Source organism: Balaenoptera ricei, chromosome 9 (genome assembly GCF_028023285.1).
Source record: "Balaenoptera ricei isolate mBalRic1 chromosome 9, mBalRic1.hap2, whole genome shotgun sequence".
Lineage (NCBI taxonomy): Eukaryota > Metazoa > Chordata > Mammalia > Artiodactyla > Balaenopteridae > Balaenoptera > Balaenoptera ricei.
This window is the reverse complement of record NC_082647.1, coordinates 22,402,438-22,428,074: the sequence shown is the minus strand read 5'-3', so window position 1 is coordinate 22,428,074 and position 25,637 is coordinate 22,402,438. Positions and strand designations below refer to the sequence as shown.

Here is a 25,637-nt window from a genome sequence, read left to right as displayed (position 1 = left end):
ATTTACATTCCTACCAACAGTGCAAGAGGGGTCCCTTTTCTCCACACCCTCTCCAGCATTTGTTGTTTGTAGATTTTCTGATGATGCCCATTCTAAGTGGTGTGAGGTGATACCTCATTGTAGTTTTGATTTGCATTTCTCTAATAATTAGTGATGTTGAGCAGTTTTTCATGTGCTTCTTGGCCATCTGTATGTCTTCTTTGGAGAAAGGTCTATTTAGGTCTTCTGCCCATCTTTGGATTGGGTGTTTCTTTTTTTAATATTGAGCTGCATGAGCTGTTTATGTATTTTGGAGATTAATCCTTTGTCCGTTGCTTTGTTTGCAAATATTTTCTCCCACTCTGAGGGTTGTCTTTTCATCTTGTTTATGGTTTCCTTTGCTGTGCAAAAGCTTTGAAGTTTCATTAGGTCCCATTTGTTTATTTATTTATTTTATTTCTATTACTCTAGGAGGGGGATCAAAAAAGATCTTGCTGTGATTTATGTCAAAGAGTGTTCTTCCTATGTTTTCCTCTAAAGAGTTTTATAGTGTCCGGTCTTACATTTAGGTCTCGAATCCATTTTGAGTTTATTTTTGTGTATGATGTTAGGGAGTGTTCTAATTTCATTCTTTTACATGTAGCTGTCCAGTTTTCCCAGCACCACTTACTGAAGAGACTGTCTTTTCTCCATTGTATATCCTTGCCTCCTTTGTCATAGATTAGTTGACCATAGGTGCATGGGTTTATCTCTGGGCTTTCTATCTTGTTCCATTGATCTGTGTTTCTGTTTTTGTGCCAGTACCATATTGTCTTGATTACTGTAGCTTTGTAGTATAGTCTGAAGTCAGGGAATCTGATTCCTCCAGCTCCATTGTTTTCCCTCAAGACTGCTTTGCCTATTCGGGGTCTTTTGTGTCTCCATACAAATTTTAAGATTTTTTGTTCTAGTTCCGTAAAAAATGCCATTGGTAATTTGATAGGGATTGCATTGAATCTGTAGATTGCTTTGGGTAGTATAGTCATTTTCACAATATTGATTCTTCCAATCCAAGAACATGGTATATCTCTCCATCTGTTGGTATCATCTTTAATTTCTTTCATCAGTGTCTTATAGTTTTCTGCATACAGGTCTTCTGTCTCCCTAGGTAGGTTTATTCCTAGGTATTTTATTCTTTTTGTTGCAGTGGTAAATGGGAGTGTTTCCTTAATTTCTCTTTCAGATTTTTCATCATTAGTATATAGGAACGCAAGAGATTTCTGTGCATTAATTTTGTATCCTGCAACTTTACCAAATTCATTGATTAGCTCTAGTAGTTTTCTGGTGGCATCTTTAGGATTCTCTATGTATAGTATCATGTCATCTGCAAACAGTGACACTTTTACTTCTTCTTTTCCAATTTGTATTCCTTTTATTTCTTTTTCTTCTCTGATTGCCATGGCTAGGACTTCCAAAACTATGTTGAATAATAGTGGTGAGAGTGGACATCCTTGTCTCGTTCCTGATCTTGGAGGAAATGCTTTCAGTTTTTCACCACTGAGAATGATGTTTGCTGTGGGTTTGTCGTATATGGCCTTTATTATGTTGAGGTAGGTTCCCTCTATGCCCTTTCTGGAGAGTTTTTATCATAAATGGGTGTTGAATTTTGTCAAAAGCTTTTTCTGCATCTATTGAGATGGTCATATGGTTTTTATTCTTCAGTTTGTTAATATGGTGTATCACATTGATTTATTTGCGTATACTGAAGAATCCTTGCCTCCCTGGGATAAATCCCACTTGATCATGGTGTATGATCCTTTTAATGTGTTGTTGGATTCTGTTTGCTAGTATTTTGTTGAGGATTTTTGCATCTATATTCATCAGTGATATTGGTCTGTAATTTTCTTTTTTTGTAGTATCTTTGTCTGGTTTTGGTATCAGGGTGATGGTGGCCTCACAGAATGAGTTTGGGAGTGTTCCTTCCTCTGCAATTTTTTGGAAGAGTTTGAGAAGGATGGGTGTTAGCTCTTCTCTAAATGTTTGATAGAATTCACCTGTGAAGCCATCTGGTCCTGGACTTTTTTGTTTGTTGGAAGATTTTTAATCACAGTTTCAATTTCATTACTTGTGATTGTTCTGTTCATATTTTCTGTTTCTTCCTGGTTCAGTCTTGGAAGGTTATACCTTTCTAAGAATTTGTCCATTTCTTCCAGGTTGTCCATTTTATTGGCATAGAGTTGTTTGTAGTAGTCTCTTAGGATGCTTTGTATTTCTGCGGTGTCTGTTGTAACTTCTCCTTTTTCATTTCTAATTTTATTGATTTGAGTCCTCTCCCTCTTTTTCTTGATGAGTCTGGCTAATGGTTTATCAATTTTGTTTATCTTCTCAAAGAACCAGCTTTTAGTTTTATTGATCTTTGCTATTGTTTTCTTTGTTTCTATTTCATTTATTTCTGCTCTGATCTTTATGATTTCTTTCCTTCAGCTAACTTTGGGTTTTGTTTATTCTTCTTTCTCTAGTTCCTTTAGGTGTAAGGTTAGATTGCTTTTTTGAGATTTTTCTTGTTTCTTGAGGTAGGCTTGTATAGCTATAAACTTCCCTCTTAGAACTGCTTTTGCTGCATCCCATAGGTTTTGGATCGTCGTGTTTTCATTGTCATATGTCTCTAGGTATTTTTTGATTTCCTCTGATTTCTTCAGTGATCTCTTGGTTATTTAGTAATGTATTGTTTAGCCTCTATGTGTTTGTGTTTTTTATGTTTTTTCCCCTGTAATTCATTTCTTATCTCATAGCGTTGTGGTCAGAAAAGATGCTTGATATGATTTCAATATTCTTAAACTTACTGAGGCTTGATTTGTGACCCAAGATGTGATCTATCCTGGAGAATGTTCCGTGTGCACTTGAGAAGAAAGTGTAATCTGCTGTTTTGGGATGGAATGTCCTATAAATATCAATTAAATCTATCTGGTCTATTGTGTCACTTAAAGCTTCTGTTTCCTTATTTATTTTCATTTTGGATGATCTGTCCATTGGTGTAAGTGAGGTGTTAAAGTCCCCCACTATTACTGTGTTACTGTCGATTTCCTCTTTTATAGCTGTTAGCAGTTGCCTTATTTATTGAGGTGCTCCTATGTTGGGTGCATGTATATTTATAATTGTTATATCTTCTTCTTGGATTGATCCCTTGATCATTATGTAGTGTCTTTCCTTGTCTCTTGTAACATTCTTATTTTAAAGTCTATTTTATCTGATATGAGTATTGCTACTCCAGCTTTCTTTTGATTTCCATTTGCATGGAATATCTTTTTCCATCCCCCCACTTTCAGTCTGTATGTGTCCCTAGGTCTGAAGTGGGTCTCTTGTAGACAGCATATATATGGGTCTTGTTTTTGTATCCATTCAGCAAGCCTGTGTCTTTTGGCTGGAGCATTTAATCCATTCACGTTTAAGGTAATTATTGATATGTATGTTCCTTTGACCATTTTCTTAATTGTTTTGGGTATGTTTTTGTAGGTCCTTTTCTTCTCTTGTGTTTCCCACTTAGAGAAGTTCCTTTAGCATTTGTTGTAGAGCTGGTTTGGTGGTGCTGAATTCTCTCAGCTTTTGCTTATCTGTAAACACTTTAATTTCTCCATCAAATCTGAATGAGATCCTTGCCGGGTAAAGTAATCTTGGTTGTAGGTTCTTCCCTTTCATCACTTTAAGTATATCATGCCACTCCCTTCTGTCTTGTAGAGTTTCTGCTGAGAAATCAGCTGTTAACCTTATGGGAGTTCCCTTGTATGTTATTTGTAGTTTTTCCCTGGCTGCTTTCAGTAATTTTTCTTTGTCTTTAATTTTTGCCAATTTGATTACTCTGTGTCTCGGCGTGTTTCTCCTTGGGTTTATGCTATATGGGACTCTCTGTGCTTCCTGGACTTGGGTGGCTATTTCCTTTCCCATGTTAGGGAAGTTTTCAACTATTATCTCTTCAAATATTTTCTCTGGTCCTTTCTGTCTTCTCCTTCTGGGATCCCTATAATGTGAATGTTGTTGCCTTTAATGTTGTCCCAGAGGTCTCTTAGGCTGTCTTCATTTCTTTTCATTTTTTTTTCTTTATTCTGTTCCGCAGCAGTGAATTCCACCATTCTGTCTTCCAGGTCACTTATCCGTTCTTCTGCCTCAGTTATTCTGCTATTGACTCCTTCTAGTGTAGTTTTCATTTCAGTTATTGTATTGTTCATCTCTGTGTGTTTGTTCTTTAATTCTTCTAGGTCTTTGTTAAACATTTCTTGCATGTTCTCAATCTTTGCCTCCATTGTTTTTCCGAGGTCCTGGATCATCTTCACTATCATTACTCTGAGTTCTTTTTCTGGAAGGTTGCCTATCTCCACTTCATTTAGTTGTTTTTCTGGGGTTTTATCTTGTTCCTTCATCTGGTACATAGCCCTCTGCCTTTTCATCTTGTCTATCTTTCTGTGAATGTGGTTTTTGTTCCACAGGCTGCAGGACTGTAGTTCTTGCTTCTGCTGTCTGCCCTCTGGTGGATGAGGCTATCTAAGAGGCTTGATGGGAGGGACTGGTCAGAAATTTTAATTAAGGTAAATGCCTTTTTAAAATCTAAATGTGACAACATATGGTAAAAAGCATTTTTTTCAAGATGAATGTTTCTAATAAATAAGATACGATATATCATTTGATAAATGATTAACTGCTAGTTACAGTATAGCACAGCACTTTATCTTCCTAAGTTTCTATAACCTTTATAACAATATCATATTCTGCCTTTTATTACAGTTGGCCTGTTTCTCCTTATAGTACATGTGTTCATGGTTACCTATTCTACTAGATTTTAGAATCTCTGAGAGTAGGACCTAGAATGATAAACACTACTCGAAGACACTTAAATGTAATATCTTACCACTTATAAGAACACTTCTGTATTTAAGCAAGCAAACTCCAACCAAACTGGATTGCTCACGGTCACTAAAACATGTCTGTCATTGTCCTGCTTCTTTGCTTTTGTTGATGATGTTCACCTCTCTGCCTAATCCTATACTGGTATAGAATCCTTTATCCATTATGCTAAAATTTTGAAAACTCAGCAAAGTATTGCCATCAAAATCACTTAACAGCAAAAAATGACCCAAACTAATGTAAAACTGAGTCTTAATTTATTCCATGTAGTGAGGATAGTCATACGTATAAAGCAGAAATATTAACGTGTCTAATGTGTCTAACTGCTCCAGGCCCAAAGGGGTTAGTATTAATATAAGAGATGGCACCATATTACCTCTCTAAAATTCTCAAAATACTGATTTCTGAGATACATCTGGTCCCAAGATTATAGATGAAGGAATGTGAACCGACATCAACTCTTCAAAATACAATTCATATTGTTCTATAAAGCCTCCTTCTATGGCTGCTCTAAATTTCTCTCTCCTCCAATTGTTAATACAATTAATTTATAGTCAACCACATATTACATTAGACCAGTATTCTACAACATTAAACTTTCATTTAAAATTTTTAGGGACTTCCCTGGTGGCACAGTGGTTGGGACTTCGCACTCCCAATGCAGGCAGCCTGGGTTCGATCCCTGGTCAGGGAACTAGATCCCACATGCATGAAACAACTAAGAGTTTGCATGCCACAACTAAGGAGCCAGCGAGCCGCAAATAAGCAGCTGGTAAGCCACAACTAAGGAGCCTGCCTGCCGCAACTAAGACCCAGCACAACCACATAAATAAATATTTTTAAAAATAAATAAATAAAATAAAATTTTTATAGTTATTTAATTCCTTCTGTGTTTCTGCACTGTATCCTCTAGATTTATGCTGTTCAGTATAGTAGCCAATAACCATATGTGACTACTAAGCCTTTGAAATGTGGTTATTCCAAACAGAGGTATGCTGTAAATACAAAATATACACCGGATATCAAAGACTTAATATGAAAAAACAGAAGGTAAAATATATCTCTAATAATTTTATACTGATCACATTGATAAATTTTATAAATGTTAGGGTAAATAAAATATATGTTTAAAATTAATCTCATCATAAAAGAATTTAATGTGGTTACAATAAAATTTAAAATTGCATATGTGACTCACATAGTGTTTCTATTGGATAGTGTTGCTATAGACCAGCACTGAACTTCCTGCAATGATAGAAATATTCTATATCTGCAGTGTCTAATATGATAGTCACTAACTACATGTGGCTATTGAGCACATGAATAATAGTATAAATGGCCATATCTAAGGCTGCAAATACAAGTGAGGTGCTACAGTAGTGAAGCCCATAAATCATATCTACTAACCTTGGACAGAAAGCCAAATGCTTCGTATTTAATGTTTCTCAATTGAACACTGATACAAGTCAATAGTTAGCAAAGGAACACCTACCTTGTTCAAGGTCCTCACAGCTGCATATCTCAAAGCTGGCTTAGGAGAACTACAGAAAAGCTGAAGAACTAGGAAAGAAAAAAGGTCACTGTGAACATAGCTCATTTCAACATATAGCATGTTTCTGAAAATACATGAAGAATCACATTCAAAATACGCATAAGGAAATTAGATCACAGCATCAAAAATTCACATGAAAAATACATCATCAAAAATAGAAAAAGTACTTTTTGTTGAGCTATAAAAACTTTAAATACAGGAAACAAAGTTTATTTTTTTTCCTAAAACATGTAATATACCCATTAATATCTGAATTTAAAGAGTGTTAATATTTATGGTTGTAAGAGTAAATGGGTTTTTTAAACATGGAGAACTGAAGGCATTAAAGTTACTTGTTTTCTAAGTAAAAACTTAAATTTTTTAATATGGGGAAATGATAACTTCAGAAAAAGAAATATAGTCACCCCTCCATATCTGCAGGGGACTGGACCCTGGACCTTCCAGGACCCCTGGCAGATACCCAAATCTGGGGATGCTAAAGACCCTTATATAAAATGGTGTAGCACAATCAGCCCTTGGTATCTGCAGGTTCCACATCTGAGGATTCAACCAACCGTGAATCGATTGGGTTGAATCGGTGGGATGTGGAATCCAAGGATATGGAGGTACAACTGCAATTAAAAAACAGCTAAAATAAATCATTTACGTATCAAAATGTAAAGGCTATATATACAGAACTAAGGTTCAAAAATACCTATTCTGTAGACCTATGGAACTTAAAACAAAAACATAAGAAAATAAACAAAAGCCAGTTATCAAATATACAACTAACCTGAAACAGCAGGTGCCAACTCCCTTGCAGTACAGTTAGGAAGATGGATGATAGCTGAAGCAGCTTCATAAATAACCATTTCATGTTTATTTCGCAAGCAGCTCTCAATGAAATCAAAGACTGGACTTTCATGGCTGACAATAAATAGACATAGGCCATAATTAGATATCATAAAGAACAGAGGCAATGTGCATAGTGGCTAAAAGCACAGACAGGGGGACTTCCCTGGTGGCACAGTGGTTAAGACTCCATGCTCCCAATTCAGGGGGCCCGGGTTCAATCCCTGGTCAGGGAATTAGATCCCACATGCATGCCTCAACTGAGAGTTCATATGCCACAACTAAGAAGCCTGTGTGCTGCAACTAAGGAGCCAGTGAGCCGCAACTAACAAGCCCACAAGCTGCAACTAACAAGCCTGCGAGCTGCAACTAAGACCCGGCACGACCAAATAAATAAATAAATAAATATTTTTTTTAAAAAAAAAAAAGCACAGACAGAATGAGAAGCACTTTTGGAATTATGAATGAAGGACCTCTGAAAATACACTCTTCCATAAAAGCAATGAGAATACTGGTGTAAATTTTCAAAATCAACTTTTTCAACACTCTAGAAGTTAGCTAAAGGATTGCAACAATCCTAGGAACATTTATTCAAGAGGAATAGCTGAATTTTCATAAGAACAGTAAGCTTTCTGGTATTTTAACTTGCTCTATTTCATACCCTCTTCCCAGCTTCATGGTAGCCTTGGAAACCAGGGCTTCAGAACCACACTAGCTATGAAAGCCAGCAGCCTAGTAGCCACTGAAAGAGGCAGATAAATTTGGAGCACCATCAAAAGCCCTGTTCCCAGAGCACTGTCACTACTTGACCTGAATGATGCTCCTTAAAAAAGCCCCATTCATGAAGCTAATTTTTTGGCCGTGCTACACAGCATGTGGAATCTCAGTTCCCCAACCAGGGGTCGAGCCCATGCACTCTGCAGTGGAAGCATGGAGTCCAAACCACTGGACCACCAGGGAATTCCCCGAAGCTAATTTTTATTTCATCTGACTCTGAGGACATTCAGTGAGGAAAGCCCCATCCCCAGGAGGTTTGTCTCCCAAAAAACAGCGGCAATTGCTTAACACTGCAGTTGCCACAGGTGTTGATTCTAGTTGGCGCAAACAAGAGTCTGGCCAAAAAAACTTAAAAAGAAAATCTAAGAAATGAGATGCCCCTAAGGGGCTTTAATTTCTGACCTATTCCTGGGGATCTAGAAGGCTGTGCAAATAGCCAGGAAAGATCTTACAGAGCTCTAGCCTCTCACCCATGCTCAACTTTGAGTTTCTGCACAGTTAGGAAGGGAAGACTAAGGCACAGTTATGCATACCCCAACACACAAAATGCCCACTGAAAAAAAGATGGGAGACATGTTGGTCAAAAGCATTTAAGAAAATCTGTCAAATCATTATCCGAAGACTCAGCTAACCAAGCAGACTTCAGTAGCCACACATGATAAAGAATAAGGACTGCAGAATTAGTCCAGGAAAGTCACTAAACAAACAACAACAACAAACAGCAACAAAAACAAACTCTGAGGATGGAAAAGGGGGAAATAAGATTGTCAGTTACCACAGTATATTAAATATCCAGTTTTTGACAAAAAGCTATGACACACAAAGAAATAGTGAGATATAGTGAAAAACAGCAGTCAATAGAAATTAGTCTTGAAGGAGCCCAGATGTTGGATTTACTAGGCAAAGCCTTTAAGTCAACTAATATAAATATGTTCAAAGAAGCAAAAGAAACCATATCTAAAGAATTAAAGGGAATTAAAAAGTTAAAGGCATGACAATCATGCCTCACCAGAGAGAGAGTATCAATAAAGAGGAAAAAATGAATTTTGTTTTTTTTTTTAAAGGAACCAAATAGAAACTCTGGATTTGGGAAGTGCATAACTAGAATAAAAATTTCAAATCTGCTCCGATAAAAAAAACAAGTACCTACAATATGCTGCCTACAAGAGACTCACTTTAGGGCAAAAGTCACACATAGATTGAAAGTGAGGGGATGGAAAAAGATATTTCATGCAAATGGAAACAATAAGAAAGCAGGGGTAGCGATATTCATATCAGACAAAACAGACTTTAAAACAAAGTCCAAAAAGAAAGACAAAGAAGGACACTATATAATGATAAAGGGATTAGTACAAGAAGAGGACATTACACTTGTTAACATATATATGCACCCAATGTAGGAACACCTAAATATACAAAATAAATACTAACAGACATAAAGGGAGAAATTGACAGGAATACAATAATAGTAGGAGACTTTAACACCCCACTGACATCAATGGACAGATCTTTGAGACAGAAAATCAATAAGGCAAGAGAGATCCTAAATGACACAATAGAACGGATGTACTTAATTGGTATCTACAGGACACTTCATCCAAAAAAAAACAAAAACAAACAAAATACACATTCTTTTCAAGTGCTCATGGAACATTCTCTAGGATAGACCACACACGAGGACACAAAACAAGCCTCAATGAATTTAAGAAGACAGAAATTATTTCAAGCATCTTTTCTGACCGCAACAGTATGAAACTAGAAATCAACCACAGAAAGAAAAATGGGAAAAAACAATCATATGGAGACTAAACAACATCCTACTAAAAAACCAATGAGTCAACAATGAAATCAAAAAGGAAATCAGAAAATACCTCGAGACAAATGACAATGAAAACACAACCTACAAAATCTATGGGATGCAGCAAAAGTAGTTCAAAGAGGGAAATTCAGAGCAATACAGGCCTTTCTCGAGCAACAAGTAAAATCTCAAGTAAATAACCTAACCTACCACCTAAAAGAATTAGAAAAAAGAAGAAGAAACAAAACCCAAAGTCATTAGAAGGAAGGAAATAATAAAGATCAGAGAGGAAATAAATAAAATAGAGATCAAAACAACAATAGAAAAGATCGATAAAACCAAGAGCTGGTTTTTTGAAAGGATAAACAAAATCGACAAACCTCTAGCCAGGCTACCAAAAAGAAAAGAGAGAAGACCCAAATAAACAAAATAAGAAATGAGAAATAACAACCAATGCTGCAGAAATACAAAAAATCATAAGAAAATACTATGAACAGTTATAAACCAACAAATTGAACAACCGAGAAGAAACAGAAAAGGTTTTAGAAACATACAGTCAGCCAGAACTGAATCAAGAAGAAACATAATTTGAACAGACCAATCACTAGAAGTGTAATAGAATCTGTAATAAAAAACAAACAAAAAAACCCAAATACTCCCCACAAACAAAATCCAGGACCAGATGGCTTAACTGGGGAATTCAACCAAACATACAAAGAGGAACGTATACCTATCCTTCTCAAATTATTCCAAAAGATTTAAGAGGAGGAAACACTCCCAAAGTCAGTTTATGCAGCCACCATCACCCTGATACCAAAAACAAAGACACTACAAAAAAAGAAAATTACTGGCCAATATCTTTGACAAACAGAGATGCAAAAATCCTCAACAAAATTTAAGCAAGCCAACTCCAACAACACATATAAAGGATCATACACCATGATCAAGCTGGATTCTTACCAGGGTCACAAAGATGGTTCAACATATGCAAATCAATGTGATATACCACATCAACAAAAGAAAAGACAAAAACCATATGATCATCTCAATAGATGTAGAAAAAGCATGTGATAAAATTCAACATCCATTCACGATGAAAACTCTCACTGAAGTGGGTATAGGGGGAATACATCTCAACATAATAAAAACCATTTATGACAAACCCAGAGCCAACACAATACTCAACAGTGAAAAGCTGAAAGCCTTCCCACTAAATTCTGGAGCAAGACAAGGGTGCCCACTCTCACCACTGCTATTCAACGTATTATTGGAAGTCCTAGTCTCAGCAACCAGACAAGAAAAAGAAATAAAAGGTATCCAAATTGGAAGGGAAGAGGTAAAATTGTCATTATATGCAGATGACACAATACTCTATACAGAAAACCTAAAGACTCCACACAAAAACTATTAGAACTAATAAATGAATTCAGCAAGGTAGCAGGGTACAAGATTAATATACAGAAATCTGTTGCATTTCTTTACAGTAACAATGAAATATCAGAAAGTAAAAAAAAAAAAGTTTAAAATCGCACTAAACACACCCATGCACACACACACACACACACACACACACACACACACACAAACACGGGAATAAACCTAACCAAGGAGGTGAAAGACCTATATGCTGAGAACTCTAAAACACTGATAAAGGAAACTGAAGATAATTCACAGAAATGAAAAGATATCCCATGCTCTTGGACTGGAAGAATTAATATTATTAAAATGGCCATACTACTGAAAGCAATCTACAAATTTAATGCTATATCTATCAAACTACCCATGACATTTTTCACAGAACTAGAACAAATAATCCTAAAATTTATATGGAATCACAGAAGGCCCTGAATTGGCAAAGCAATTCTGAGGAAAAAGAACAAAGCTGGAGGTATAACTCTCCCAGACTTCAGACAATACTACAAAGCTACACTAATCAAAACGCTGTGGTATTGGCACAAAAGCAGACATGTAGATCAATGGAACAGAATAGAGAGCCCAGAAACAAACCCATACAATTAATCTTCAGCAAAGGAGGCAAGAATACACGATGGAGAAAACACACTGCCTTCAGCAAGTGGTGCTGGGAAAGCTGGACAGCTATTTGTAAATCAATGAAATTAGAACACTCCCTCACATCATATACAAAAATAAACTCAAAATGCTTTAAAGACACATATACGATGTGACACCGTAAAACTCCTGGAAGAGAAGATAGGCAAAACATTCTCTGACATAAATAGTAGCAATACTTTCTTAAACCAGTCTCCCAAGGCAAAAGAAAAAAAACCAAAAATAAACAAATGGGACCTAACCAAACTTAAAAGCTTCTGCATAGCAAAGGAAACCATCAATGAAATGAAAATACAACCTATAGAATGTGAGAAAATATTTGCAAACAATGTGACTGACAAGGGGTTAATTTCCAAAATATACAAACAGCTCATAAAACTCAATATCAAAAAAAACAAACAACCCAATCAAAAAATGGGCAGATGACCTAAATAGACATTTTTCCAAAGAAGATATACAGATGGCCAACATGCATATGAAAAGATGGTCAATATCACTAATTAAATGCAAATCAAAACCACAAGGAGGTATCGCCTTACACCAGTCAGAATGGCTATCATCAAAAAGTCTATAAATAATAAATGCTGGAGAAGGTGTGGAGAAAAGGGAACCCTCCTACACTGTTAGTGGGAATGTAAACTGGTGCAACCAGTAAGTAGGGAAAACAGTATGGAGGTTCCTTAAAAAACTAAAAATAGAGCTACCAAATGATCCAGCAATCCTATTCTTGGGCATATAACCAGAAAAGACAAAAACTCTAATTCGAAAAGATACATGCACCCCAATGTTCACAGCAGCACTATTTACAATAGCCAAGACATGGAAGCAACCTAAGTGTCCATCAACAGATGAATGGATAAAGAGGTGATATGCATATATATATATATATATAATAAACACACACACACACACACACACACACACACACACACACACGTGGACTATTACTCAGCCATAAAAAAGAATGAATCACTTTGCTGTACACCTGAAACACAGTAGTGTAAATCAACTATACTTCAATTTAAAAAAAAGTGAGAGAGTTCAGAAACAACTTTCAAAAAATTCAAATCTGCAATTCAACAGCTGATTTGCACTGACAGTAGAAAAAGCCAGTAACTTGAGGATAGGTTAAACTGAGATAATCCAGCTGAGGAAAATAAAGAATGAAGGAAAAAAAAAAACAGAGCCTTGGAGACCTATGGAATACGACCAAGTGTACCAACATTTTCATGATAGGAGTCCTAGAAGGAAAGGAGAGAGACAAAGGGACAAAAGGAATATCCTGAGAAATAATGACCCAAAACTTCCAAAATTTGTTAAAAATATTAATCTACACACTTGAGAAGCTCAACAAATCCCAAGTTGGAAAAATACAAAAAGATCCACATATAGACACACCATAGTCAAAGTGCTGAAAGCATAAGACAAAGAGAAAATCTTGACAGAAGCAAGATAAAAGCTACTCATCACATTGTACAGGGGAGCAACAATACAATTAATGGCTTTTCACCTGAAACAATGAAATAGAGAATGCCATATTCAAAGTGTTGAAATAAAAAAATAAAAATTCTCTATCCAGCAGAACTATGTTCCAAAAATGAAGGCTAATAAAAGGACATTCCCAGATAAGCAGTGACTGAGACAATGCATTGCTAACATACCTGATTTATAAAAAATACTAAACGAAGTCTGTTAAACTGAAAGACTGACTCCAGTGACATGAATAATCAATGCGAAATAAAGAGCACCAGAAATGGTAAATATGAGTTAATATAAATGATTCTATAAATAATATTTTCATTTCTCTTCTTAACTAATTTAAAGGACATAAAATTGTATAAAAATAATTATAACACTGCAGTATTGGATAATGCACATACATGTAATATACATGACAATATAGCAAACAGGAGCAGGGAGAGTACAGAACTATACTGCAGCAAAGATTCTATATTTTACTAAAATTAAATTAGTCTTAATCTGAAGTAGATTGTGGTAAATTAAAATGCATATTCTAATCCCCAGAGAAACAACTTTTTAAACAGTAAAAATATTGACAGAGAAATTAAAATGATTCAATGAAAATTTTATTTAACACAAAAGAAGGCAGTCAAAGAGGAAGAGAGGAACAAAAAAGACTTCTATAGAAAAAACAGCAAAATGGCGAAGGTAAATACAACCATGTCAATAATTATATGAAATGGGAAAGGTCTAAACACCCCAACCAAAAGATAGAGATTACCAGACAGGATAAAAAAGCAAGATCAAACTATGTGCCATCTACAAGAGATACAAATTAGATTAAAAGATACAAATGAGATGAAAGTAAAATGATGGGAAAAGATATGCCATGCAAACTAATCGTAAGAGATCAGGAGTGGCTATATTAATATCAGACAGAGAATTTAAGACAAAATATTACAAGAGACAAAAAGAGACATAATGAGAAGCTGCTCAATACATCAGGATGATATAACAATGATAAACATATACAGACTTAACAACAGAGCCTCAAAATATATGAAGCAAAACTTAACACTAAAGGAGAAATAGATCTTTTAACAATAATAGCTGGAGATGTCTATACCTACCCAATAGCTGATAGAACAACTAGACAAAATCATCAAGGATATAGAGGACTTGAACAATTTAATTCCTCAACTCAACCTAGAACATTCAACCCAGTGACTATAAAATACATTCTTTTCAAGTGCATATGGACAGTTCTCAAAGACAGATTAAATGCCAGTCATAAAACAAGTCTCAATACATTTAAAAGGATAGAAATCATCAAAGCATATTCCCCAACCACGACTGAATTAAATTATAAATTAGCAACAGAAAATAAAGGAAATCCCCAATATTTGGAAATTAAACAACTTATTTCTAAGTAACCCACGTATCCAGAATAAATCAAATGGAAAACAAGAAAAAATCGGAAACAGAACGACAACAAAAACACAGTAATCAAAATTTATGAGATGTAGCTAAAACAATGCTTGGAGGGAAATTTACAGCTCTAAACACCTATACCAGAAAAGAAGAAAGGTCTCAAATCAGTAACCTAAGTATCCACAATAAAGAAATTAGAAAAAGAAGAGTAAACCAAGTCCACAGCAAGAAAGTAAATAAAGATCGGAGAAAAGATCAATGGACTAGAATACAGAAAAATAACAATGAAAGAAAAATGAACGAAACACAAAGTTAGTTCTTTGAAAAAATTCAACAAAATTGACAAAACTTTAGCTAGACTAAACAAGGAAAAAAAAAAAAAAAGCAAAGGAATACAAATTACCAAAATCAGGAATGAAGTAAAGGACAACACTACTGACCCTAAAGGAATTTAAATGATTATAAGAGAATATTATAAACAACTATATGCCAACAAATTAGATAACTTAGATGAAATGGCAAAATTCCTACAAATACCAAACTACCGAACCTGACTTACAAAGAAATATAGAATCTAAACAGACCTATGAGTTAGTTACTTAAAATCTTCCCTCAAAAAAAGCAAAGGTCACAACAGCTTCATTGGTTAATTCTATCAAATATTTAAAGAAATAATACCAATCCTTCACAAACTCTTTTATAACATAAATGAGGGTACACTACCTCCCAGCTAATGATGTGATGCCATTATTACCTGGATAACAAAGCCTGACAAATTCTCAGAAAACAACAGACCAATATCCCTCCTGACATAGACATATGAACTCCTTAACAAAATATCAGCAAACTGAATCCACCAATACATAAAAAGAATTATATATCATAATCAAGTAGCATTTTTCCCAAGCATGCAAACAAAATTGATTTAACATCAGAAAATCATGAGGACCTTCAAGATGGCAGAGGAGTAAGACGTGGAGATCACCTTCCTCCCCAAAAATACATCAAAAATACATCTAAATGTGGAACAACTCCTACAGAACACCTACTGAACACTGGCAGAAGACCTCAGACTTCCCAAAAGGGAACAGAACCCTCAGGCGACCTAAACGCAGAGGCAGGGCCAAATCCAAAGCTGAACCCCAGGAGCTGTGTGAACAAAGAAGAGAAAGGGAAATTTCTCCAAGCAGCCTCAGGAGCAGCGGATTAAATCTCCACAATAAACTTGATGTACCCTGCATCTGTGGAAAACCTGAATAGACAATGAATTATCCCAAAATTGAGGTGGTGGACTTTGGGAGCAACTGTAGAATGGGGTTTGCTTTCTGCATCTCATTTGTTTCTGATTTTATGTTTATCTTAGTTTAGTACTTAGTGCTTATTATCATTGGTAGATTTGTTTATTGATTTGGTTGCTCTCTTCCTTTTATATATATTTTTTTCCTTTTTCTCTCTTTGTGAGTGTGTATGTGTATGCTTCTTTGTGTGATTTTGTCTGTATACCTTTGCCTTTACCATTTGTCCTAGGGTTCTGTCTGTCCACGTTTTTTTTTTTTTAGCATAGTTTTTACTGCTTATTATCATTGGTGGATTTGTTTATTGGTTTGGTTGCTCTCTTCTTTCTTTTTTTTATTAATTTTTATTTTTTTATTTTGAATAATTTTTATATTTTTTATTTTAATAACTTCATTTTATTTTATTTTTTCTTTCTTTCTTTTTTTTTCTCCCTTTTCTTCTGAGCTGTGTGGCTGACAGGGTCTTGGTGCTCTGGCCGGGTGTCAGGCCTGAGCCTTTTAGGTGAGAGAGCCAAGTTCAGGACACTGGACCACCAGAGACCTCCCGGCCCCACGTAATATCAAACGGCGAAAGCTCTCCCAGAGATCTCCATCTCAACGCTAAGACCCAGCTCCACTCAACAACCAGCAAGCTACAGGTCTGGACACCCCATACCAAACAACTAGCAAGACAGGAACACAACCCCACCCATTAGCAGAGAGGCTGCCTAAATCATAATAAGTTCACAGACACCCCAAAACACACCACCAGACGTGGACGTGCCCACCAGAAAGACAAGATCCAGCGTCATCCACCAGAACACAGGCACTAGTCCCCTCCACCAGGAAGCCTACACAACCCACTGAACCAACCTTAGCCACTGGGGACAGACACCAAAAACAACGGGAACTACAAACCTGCAGCCTGCAAAAAGGAGACCCGAAACACAGTAACTTAAGCAAAATGAGAAGACAGAAAAACACACAGCAGATGAAGGAGCAAGGCAAAAACCCACCAGACCTAACAAATGAAGAGGAAATAGGCAGTCAACCTGAAAAAGAATACAGAATAATGATAGTAAAGATGATCCAAAATCTTGGAAATAGAATAGAGAAAATACAAGAAACATTTAACAAGGACCTAGAAGAACTAAAGAGCAAACAAACAATGATGAACAACACAATAAATGAAATTTAAGATTCTCTAGAAGGAATCAATAGCAGAATAACTGAGGCAGAAGAATGGATAAGTGACCTAGAATATAAAATAGTGGTAATTACTACCACAGAGCAGAAATAAAGAAACAAGAATGAAAAGAATTGAGGACAGTCTCAGAGACCTCTGGGACATTAAACACAACAACATTCAAATTATAGGGGTCTCAGAAGAAGAAGAGAAAAAGAAACAGAGTGGGAAGATATTTGAAGAGATTACAGTTGAAAACTTCCCTAATATGGGAAAGGAAATAGTCAATCAAGTCCAAGAAGCACAGAGAGTCCCATACAGGATAAATCCAAGGAGAAACACACCAAGACACATATTAATCAAACTATCAAAAATTAAATACAAAGAAAAAATATTAAAAGCAGCAAGAGAAAATCAACAAATAACATACAAGGGAATCCCCATAAGGTTAACAGCTGATTTCTCAGCAGAAACTCTGCAAGTTAGAAGGGTGTGGTAAGACATACTTAAAGTGATGAAAAGGAAAAACCTACAACCAAGATTACTCTACCCAGCAAGGATCTCATTCAGATTCGACAGAGAAATTAAAACCTTTACAGACAAGCAAAAGCTAAGAGAATTCAGCACCACCAAACCAGCTTTACAACAAATGCTAAAGGAACTTCTCTAGGCAGGAAACACAAAACAAGGAAAAGACCTACAATAACAAACCCAAAACAATTAAGAAAATGGTAATAGCAACATACATATCAATAATTACCTTAAAGGTAAATGGATTAAATGCTCCAACCAGAAGACATAGACTGGCTGAATGGATCCAAAAACAAGACCCATATATCTGCTGTCTACAAGAGACCCACTTCAGACCTAAAGACACATACAGAATGAAAGTGAGGGGATGGAAAAAGATATTCCATGCAAATGTAAATCAAAAGAAAGCTGGAGAAGCAATTCTTGTATCAGACAAAATAGACTTTAAAATCAAGACTATTACAAGAGACAAAGAAGGACACTACATAATGATCAAGGGATCAATCCAAGAAGGAGATATAACAATTGTAAATATTTATGCACCCAACATAAGAGCACCTCAATATATAGGCAAATGCTAACAGCCATAAAAGGGGAAATCAACAGTAACACAATAATAATAGGGAACTTTAACACCCCACATTCACCAATGGACAGATCATCCAAAATGAAAATAAATAAGGAAACACAAGCTTTAAATGATACATTAAACAAGACAGACTTAATTGATATTTATAGGACATTCCATCCAAAAACAACAGAATACACGTTCTTCTCAAGTGCTCATGGAACATTCTCCAGGACAGATCATATCTCGAGTCACAAATCAAGCCTTGGTAAATTTAGGAAAACTGAAACCATATCAAGTATCTTTTCCGACCACAACGCTATGAGACTAGATATTAATTACAGGAAAAAAAAATCCGTAAAAAAATACAAACACATGGAGGCTAAACAATACACTACTAAATAACCAAGAGATAACTGAAGAAATCAAAGAGGAAATCAAAAAATACCTAGAAACAAATGACAATGAAAACACGATGACCCAAAACCTATGGGATGCAGAAAAAGCAGTTCTAAGAGGGACGTTTATAGCAATACAATCCTACCTCAAGAAACAAGAAACACCTCAAATAAAGAACCTAACCTTACACCTAGAGCAATTAGAGAAAGAAGAACAAAAAAACCCCAAAGTTAGCAGAAGGAAAGAAGTCATAAAGATCAGATCAGAAATAAATGAAAAAGAAATGAAGAAAACGATAGCAAAGATCAATAAAACTAAAAGCTGGTTCTTTGAGAAGATAAACAAAATTGATAAACCATTAGCCAGACTCACCAAGAAAAAAAGGGAGAAGACTCAAATCAATAGACTTAGAAATGAAAAAGGAGAAGTAACAACTGACACTGCGGAAATACAAAGGATCATGAGAGATTACTACTACATGCCAAGCAACTATATGCCAATAAAATGGACAACCTAGAAGAAATGGACAAATTCTTAGAAAATCACTACCTTCCGAGACTGAACCAGGAAGAAACAGCAAATATAAACAGACCAGTCACAAGCACTGAAATTGAAACTGTCATTAAAAATCTCTTCCAAAAAACAAAAGCCCAGGACCAGATGGCTTCACAGGTGAATTCTATCAAACATTTAGAGAAGAGCTAACACCTATCCTTCTCAAACTCTTCCAAAATATAGCAGAGGGAGGAACACTCCCCAACTCATTCTATGAGGCCACCATCACCCTGATACCAAAACCAGACAAAGATGTCACAAAAAAGAAAACTACAGGCCAGTATCACTGATGAACATAGATGCAAAAATCCTCAACAAAATACTAGCAAACAGAATCCAACAGCACATTAAAAGGATCATACACCATGATCAAGTGGGGTTTATGTCAGGAATGCAAGGATTCTTCAATATACGCAAATCAATCAATGTGATACACCATATTAACAAATTAAAGGAGAAATACCACATGATCATCTCAACAGATGCAGAAAAAGCTTTTGACAAAATTCAACACCTGTTTATGATAAAAATCCTCCAGAAAGTGGGCATAGAGGGAACTTACCTCAACATAATAAAGGCCATATATGATAAACCCACAGCCAACATCATTCTCAATGGTGAAAAACGGAAACCATTTCTACTAAGATCCGGAAAGACAAGGTTGCCCACTCTCACCACTATTATTCAACATAGTTTTGGAAGTTTTAGCCACAGCAATCAGAGAAGAAAAAGAAATAAAAGGAATCCAAATTGGAAAAGAAGTAAAACTGTCACTGTTTGCAGATGACATGATACTATACATAGAGAATCCTAAAGATGCCACCAGAAAACTACTAGAGCTAATCAATGAATTTGGTAAAGTAGCAGGATACAAAATTAATGCACAGAAATCTCTTGCATTCTTATACACTAATGATGAGAAATTAAGGAAACACTCCCATTTACCATTGCAACAAAGGGAATAAAATACCTAGGAATAAATCTACCTAAGGAGACAAAGGACCTGTATGCAGAAAACTATAAGACACTGATGAAAGAAATTACAAATGATACAAACAGATGGAGAGATATACCATATTCTTGGATTGGAAGAATCAACATTGTGAAAATGACTCTACTACCCAAAGCAATCTACAGATTCAATGCAATCCCTATCAAACTACCAATGGCATTTTTCACAGAACTAGAACAAAAAATTTCACAATCTGTATGGAAACACAAAAGACCCCGAATACCCAAAGCAACCTTGGGAAAGAAAAACTGAGCTGGAGGAATCAGGCTCGCGGACTTCAGACTATACTACAAAGCTACAGTAATCAAGACAGTATGGTACTGGCACAAAAACAGAAATATAGATCAATGGAACAGGAGAGAAAGCCCAGAGATAAACCCACACACATATGGTCACCTTATCTTTGATAAAGGAGGCACGAATATACAATGGAGAAAAGGCAACCTCTTCAATAAGTGGTGCTAGGAAAACTGGACAGCTAAATGTAAAAGAATGAAATTAGAACACTCCCTAACACCATACACAAAAAAAACCTCAAAATGGATTAAAGACCTAAATGTAAGGCCAGACACTATAAAACTCTTAGAGGAAAACACAGGCAGAACACTCTATGACATAAATCACAGCAAGATCCTTTTTGGCCCACCTCCTAGAGAAAGGTAAATAAAAACAAAAATAAACAAATGGGATCTAATGAAACTTAAAAGCTTTTGCACAGCAAAGGAAAACATAAACAAGACAACCCTCAGAATGGGAGAAAATATTTGCAAATGAAGCAACTGACAAAGGATTAATCTCCAAAATATACAAGCAGCTCACGCAGCTCAATATCAAAAAACAACCCAATCCAAAAACGGGCAGAAGACCTAAATAGACATTTCTCCAAAGAAGATATACAGATTGACAACAAACACATGAAAGGATGCTCAACATCACTACTCATTAGAGAAATGCAAATCAAAACTACAATGAGGTATCACCTCACACCAATCAGAATGGCCATCATCAAAAAATCTACCAACAATAAATGCTGGAGAGGGTGTGGAGAAAAGGGAACCCTCTTGCACTGTTGGTGGGACTGTAAATTGATACAGCCACTATGGAGAACAGTATGGAGGTTCCTTAAAAAATTAAAAATAGAACTACCATACGACCCAGCAATCCCACTCCTGGGCATATACCCTGAGAAAACCATAATTCAAGAAGAGTCATGTACCACAATGTTCACTGCAGCTCTATTTACAATAGCCAGGACATGGAAGCAACCTAAATGTCCATCAACAGATGAATGGATAAAGAAGATGTGGCACATGTATACAATGGAATATTACTCAGCCATAAAAAGAAACGAAATGGAGTTATTTGTAGTGAGGTGGATGGACCTAGCATCTGTCATACAGAGTGACGTAAGTCAGAAAGAGAAAAACAAATACCATATGCTAACACATATAAGTGGATTCTAAAAAACAAAAATGGTTCCGAAGAACCTAGGGGCAGGACAGGAATAAAGATGCAGATGTAGAGAATGGACTTGAGGACACGGGAGGGGGAAGGGTAAGCTGGGAAGAAGTGAGAGAGTGGCATGGACATGTATACACTACCAAATGTAAAATAGATAGCTAGTGGGAAGCAGCCACATAGCACAGGGAGATCAGCTCCGTGCTTTGTGTCCACCTAGAGGGGTGGGATAGGGAGGGTGGGAGGGAGATGCAAGAGGGAGGAGATATGGGGATACATGTATATGTATAGCTGATTCACTTTGTTATACAGCAGAAACTAACATACCATTGTAAAGCAATTATACTCCAATAAAGATGTTAAGAAAAACAAAACAAACAAAGAAACAAACAACCTGATTTAAAAATGGGCAGAAGTACAGAATAGTCATTATTCCAAAGAAGACATACAGATAGCCAACAGGCACATGTAAAGATGCTCAACATCACTAGTTATTAGAGAAATGCAAATCAAAACCACAATGAGATATCACCTCATACTTGCCAGAACAGACATCATTAAACAGTCCACAAATAACAAATGCTGGAGAGGGTGTGGAGAAAAGGGAACCCTCCTACACTGTTGGTGGGAATATAAACTGGTGCAGCCACTATGGAAAACAATATGGAGACTCCTCAGAAAACTAAAAACAGAACTACCATATGATCCAGCAATTCCACTCCTGGGGATGCAGTCAAAGAAAAGGAAAACATTAATTCAAAAAGATATATGTGGGGCTTCCCTGGTGGCGCAGTGGTTAAGAATCCGTCTGCCAATGCAGGGGACACGGATTCGAGCCCTGGTCCGGGAAAGATCCCACATGCCGCGGAGCAACTAAGCCCATGCGTCACAACTACTGAGCCTGCGCTCTAGAGCCCATGAGCCACAACTACTGAGCCCGTGTGCCACAACTACTGAAGCCCGTGCGCCTAGAGCCCACACTCTGCAACAAGAGAAGACACCGCCATGATAAGCCCGCACACTGCGACAAAGAGTAGCCCCCGCTCCCTGCAACTAGAGAAAGCCCACACGCAGCAATGAAGACCCAACGCAGCCAAAAATAAATAAACAAAAAATAAATTTATATAAAAAAAAAGATATATGCACCCCAGTGTTCACAGCAGCATTATTTACAACAGCCAAAATATAGAAGCAACCTATAAGTGTCCATCAACAGATGAATGGATAAAGAGTATGTGGTATATATACACAATGGAATACTACTCAGCCATAAAAATAAATCAAATTTTACTGTTTGCAACAACATGGATGAACTTGGAGGATATTATGCTAAGTGAAATAAGTCAGACAGAGAAAGACAAATACTGTATGATATCATTTATATGTGGAATCTAAAAAATAAAACAAACTAGTGAATATAACAAAAAAGAAAAAGACTCACAGATATAGAGAACAAACTAGTGGTTACCAGTAGGGAGAGGGAAGGGGGAGCGGCAATATAGGGGTAGGAGAGTAAGAGACACAAACTACTATTCATAAACTACAAGGATATATTGTACAGCACAGGTAATACAGGCAAGATTTGATAATGACTAGAAATGGAGTATAACCTTTAAAAATTGTGAATCACTATGTTGTACACCTGAAACTTACATAATATTGTAAATCAACTCAACCTCAATTTTTAAAATAGGAAAAAAAAAAAGAAAATCACTTTGTGTTACATACCAAGTTAATAATAAAAAGGACAGAAACCACATGATCATCTTAACAGATACAGAAAAAGCAGTCAACAAAATCTAACACCCATTTATGATAAATACTCTCAAAAAAGCTGGAGAATGAAGGGAATGCCCTCAACCTGATAAAGGGCATCTTCATAAAATCCATGGTTAACGTCATGCTTAACGCTTTCCCCTTAAGATCAGGGACAAGGCAAGGATATCTGCTTTCACCACTTCTACTCAACATTGTACTGAAGGTTCAAGATGGTACAATTAGGAAAAAAAGAAAGACATCTAGTTTGGAAAGGAAGAGGTAAAACTGTATTTGTTCTCAGATGACATGATCCTGTACATGAAAATCCCAAGGAATATAACACACACACACACACACACACACACAAATGGAACAAATAAATGACCATATCAAGGTTACAGGATACAAGATCAACACGTGAAAATAAAAAATCAACAATCAACTGCTGATTTCTATATTGGCAACAATTAATCCAAAACAAAATTAACAGAACAATTCCATTCATAGCAGCATCAGAAAGAGTAAAATACTTAGAAATAAATTTAATAAAAGCAATGTAAGACTTTCACACTGAAAACTACAAAACCCTGCTGAGAAATCTAAATAAATGGAGAAACAATTTCTGTTCATGGACTGGAAGACTAGATATTGTCAAGATGGCAATTCTCCCAAATTGATTTATCCAAAATAGATCTATTCTATTCAATGCGATACCTATCAAAATGCCAGCAGGCTTTTTGTTGTAGAAATTCAAAGCTGATCCTAAAATTATATGGAAATATAAAGGACCCAGAATAGTCAAAACAACTTTCAAAAAACTAAATATAGCAAACATTGACAGATCTGAAGGGAAAAGAGAGCAATTCAATAATAGTAGAAGACTTCAATACCCCACTTTCAATAATGGATAGAACATCCAGATAGAAAATCAATAAGGAAGCAGTGGGCTGGAACTACATTGACCTAACAGACATATACAGAACTTTTTGCCCAACAGCAGCAGAATACACATTCTTCTCAAGTGCACAGGGAACGTTCTCCAGAATAGATCACATGTTAGGTAACAAAACAAGTCTTAACAAATTCAAGAAGATTAAAATCATACCAAGTATCTTTTTCAACCACAATGGGATGAAATTAGAAATAACAAAAGGAAAACTGGAAAATGCACAAACATACGAAAATTAAATAACACACTCTTGAACAACCAATGGGTCAAAGAAGAAATCAAAAGGGAAATTAGAAAATACCTTCATACAAACAAAAACACAGCATACCAAAACTTATGGGATGCAGTAAAAGCAGTACTAAGAGGGAAGTTCATAGCAAAAACTGTAATTTTTTTTAAAGGCCAACTATAATAATGGACATACAAAATCAAAAATAATTGCCAGAGAAATTCTGAAAATTAATAAATGAGTTTAACAAGTGAGGAGTATGGTCATTTTGTCCAAAACTGATCTTCTGGCCACTCAGAAAAGAAGCTGGATTCCTATGAACCTCCATAACAACTGGACTCAGCTAAATGTGTAATCGATTCTGGTCACCCACAAAGCTTGGACTCAAGCTCCTTCCTATCATGCCAAAGGAGGGGCTGGTGCTTCCCCAACAGTAAAGGTGGACATGGAGATTTCTACTACTAGCATGCCATGTCATACATCTGGCAAGGTTTGGATCCCACCTCTTGATTATGCCAGGGAAGGGCTGCTTCCCTCAAAATTTATGTTAAGCCGTCAAAATAGGTTCTAGGTTATCCAATTTGTTGGCATAAAATTGTTCACAGTAGTTCAAAAATCTCAAAACCCAAGGGTCATAATCCCTTTCTCAGGGTGAGAAAAATGGTCCTGACAGACCTCTGTACACTGTCCTAGGATGAAAAGGCAATGTGGAGCCCAGTGCAACTAGTACTGCACCAGTCTATGAGTTTCGCCCAATGAATGTTACTCCAGTAGGTTAGGTATGAGTTTTGCTTGGATATTTGTACTTATTTGCATAAAAATTGTTATAGCAAGGTGGGCATCAAGCCAGGTTTCTACTGTAGCTTTCTGGAAGTGGATCAAAGAATGAGAGGTCATTTGGCAGCATGACCAAAAGCGACTCATTTTGGCAGCATGGCCAGTCA

The 25,637-nt window shown here is 36.2% G+C and overlaps 1 protein-coding gene across 4 annotated transcripts in view; it reads right to left on the bottom strand.

Annotated features, from left to right (window-relative positions):
• Positions 1–25,637, bottom strand: part of COPG2 (COPI coat complex subunit gamma 2) — a 137,686-nt gene that overhangs the window by 62,447 nt on the left and 49,602 nt on the right. For all 4 annotated transcript variants that reach the window (XM_059933369.1, XM_059933371.1, XM_059933372.1 and 1 more), the window contains 2 exons: positions 7,179–7,312; positions 6,347–6,414 (listed from right to left, as the gene is read on the bottom strand). In XM_059933369.1, the coding sequence (XP_059789352.1) occupies positions 6,347–6,414; positions 7,179–7,312 (202 nt within the window). The remainder of the gene's footprint in view (positions 1–6,346; positions 6,415–7,178; positions 7,313–25,637) is intronic.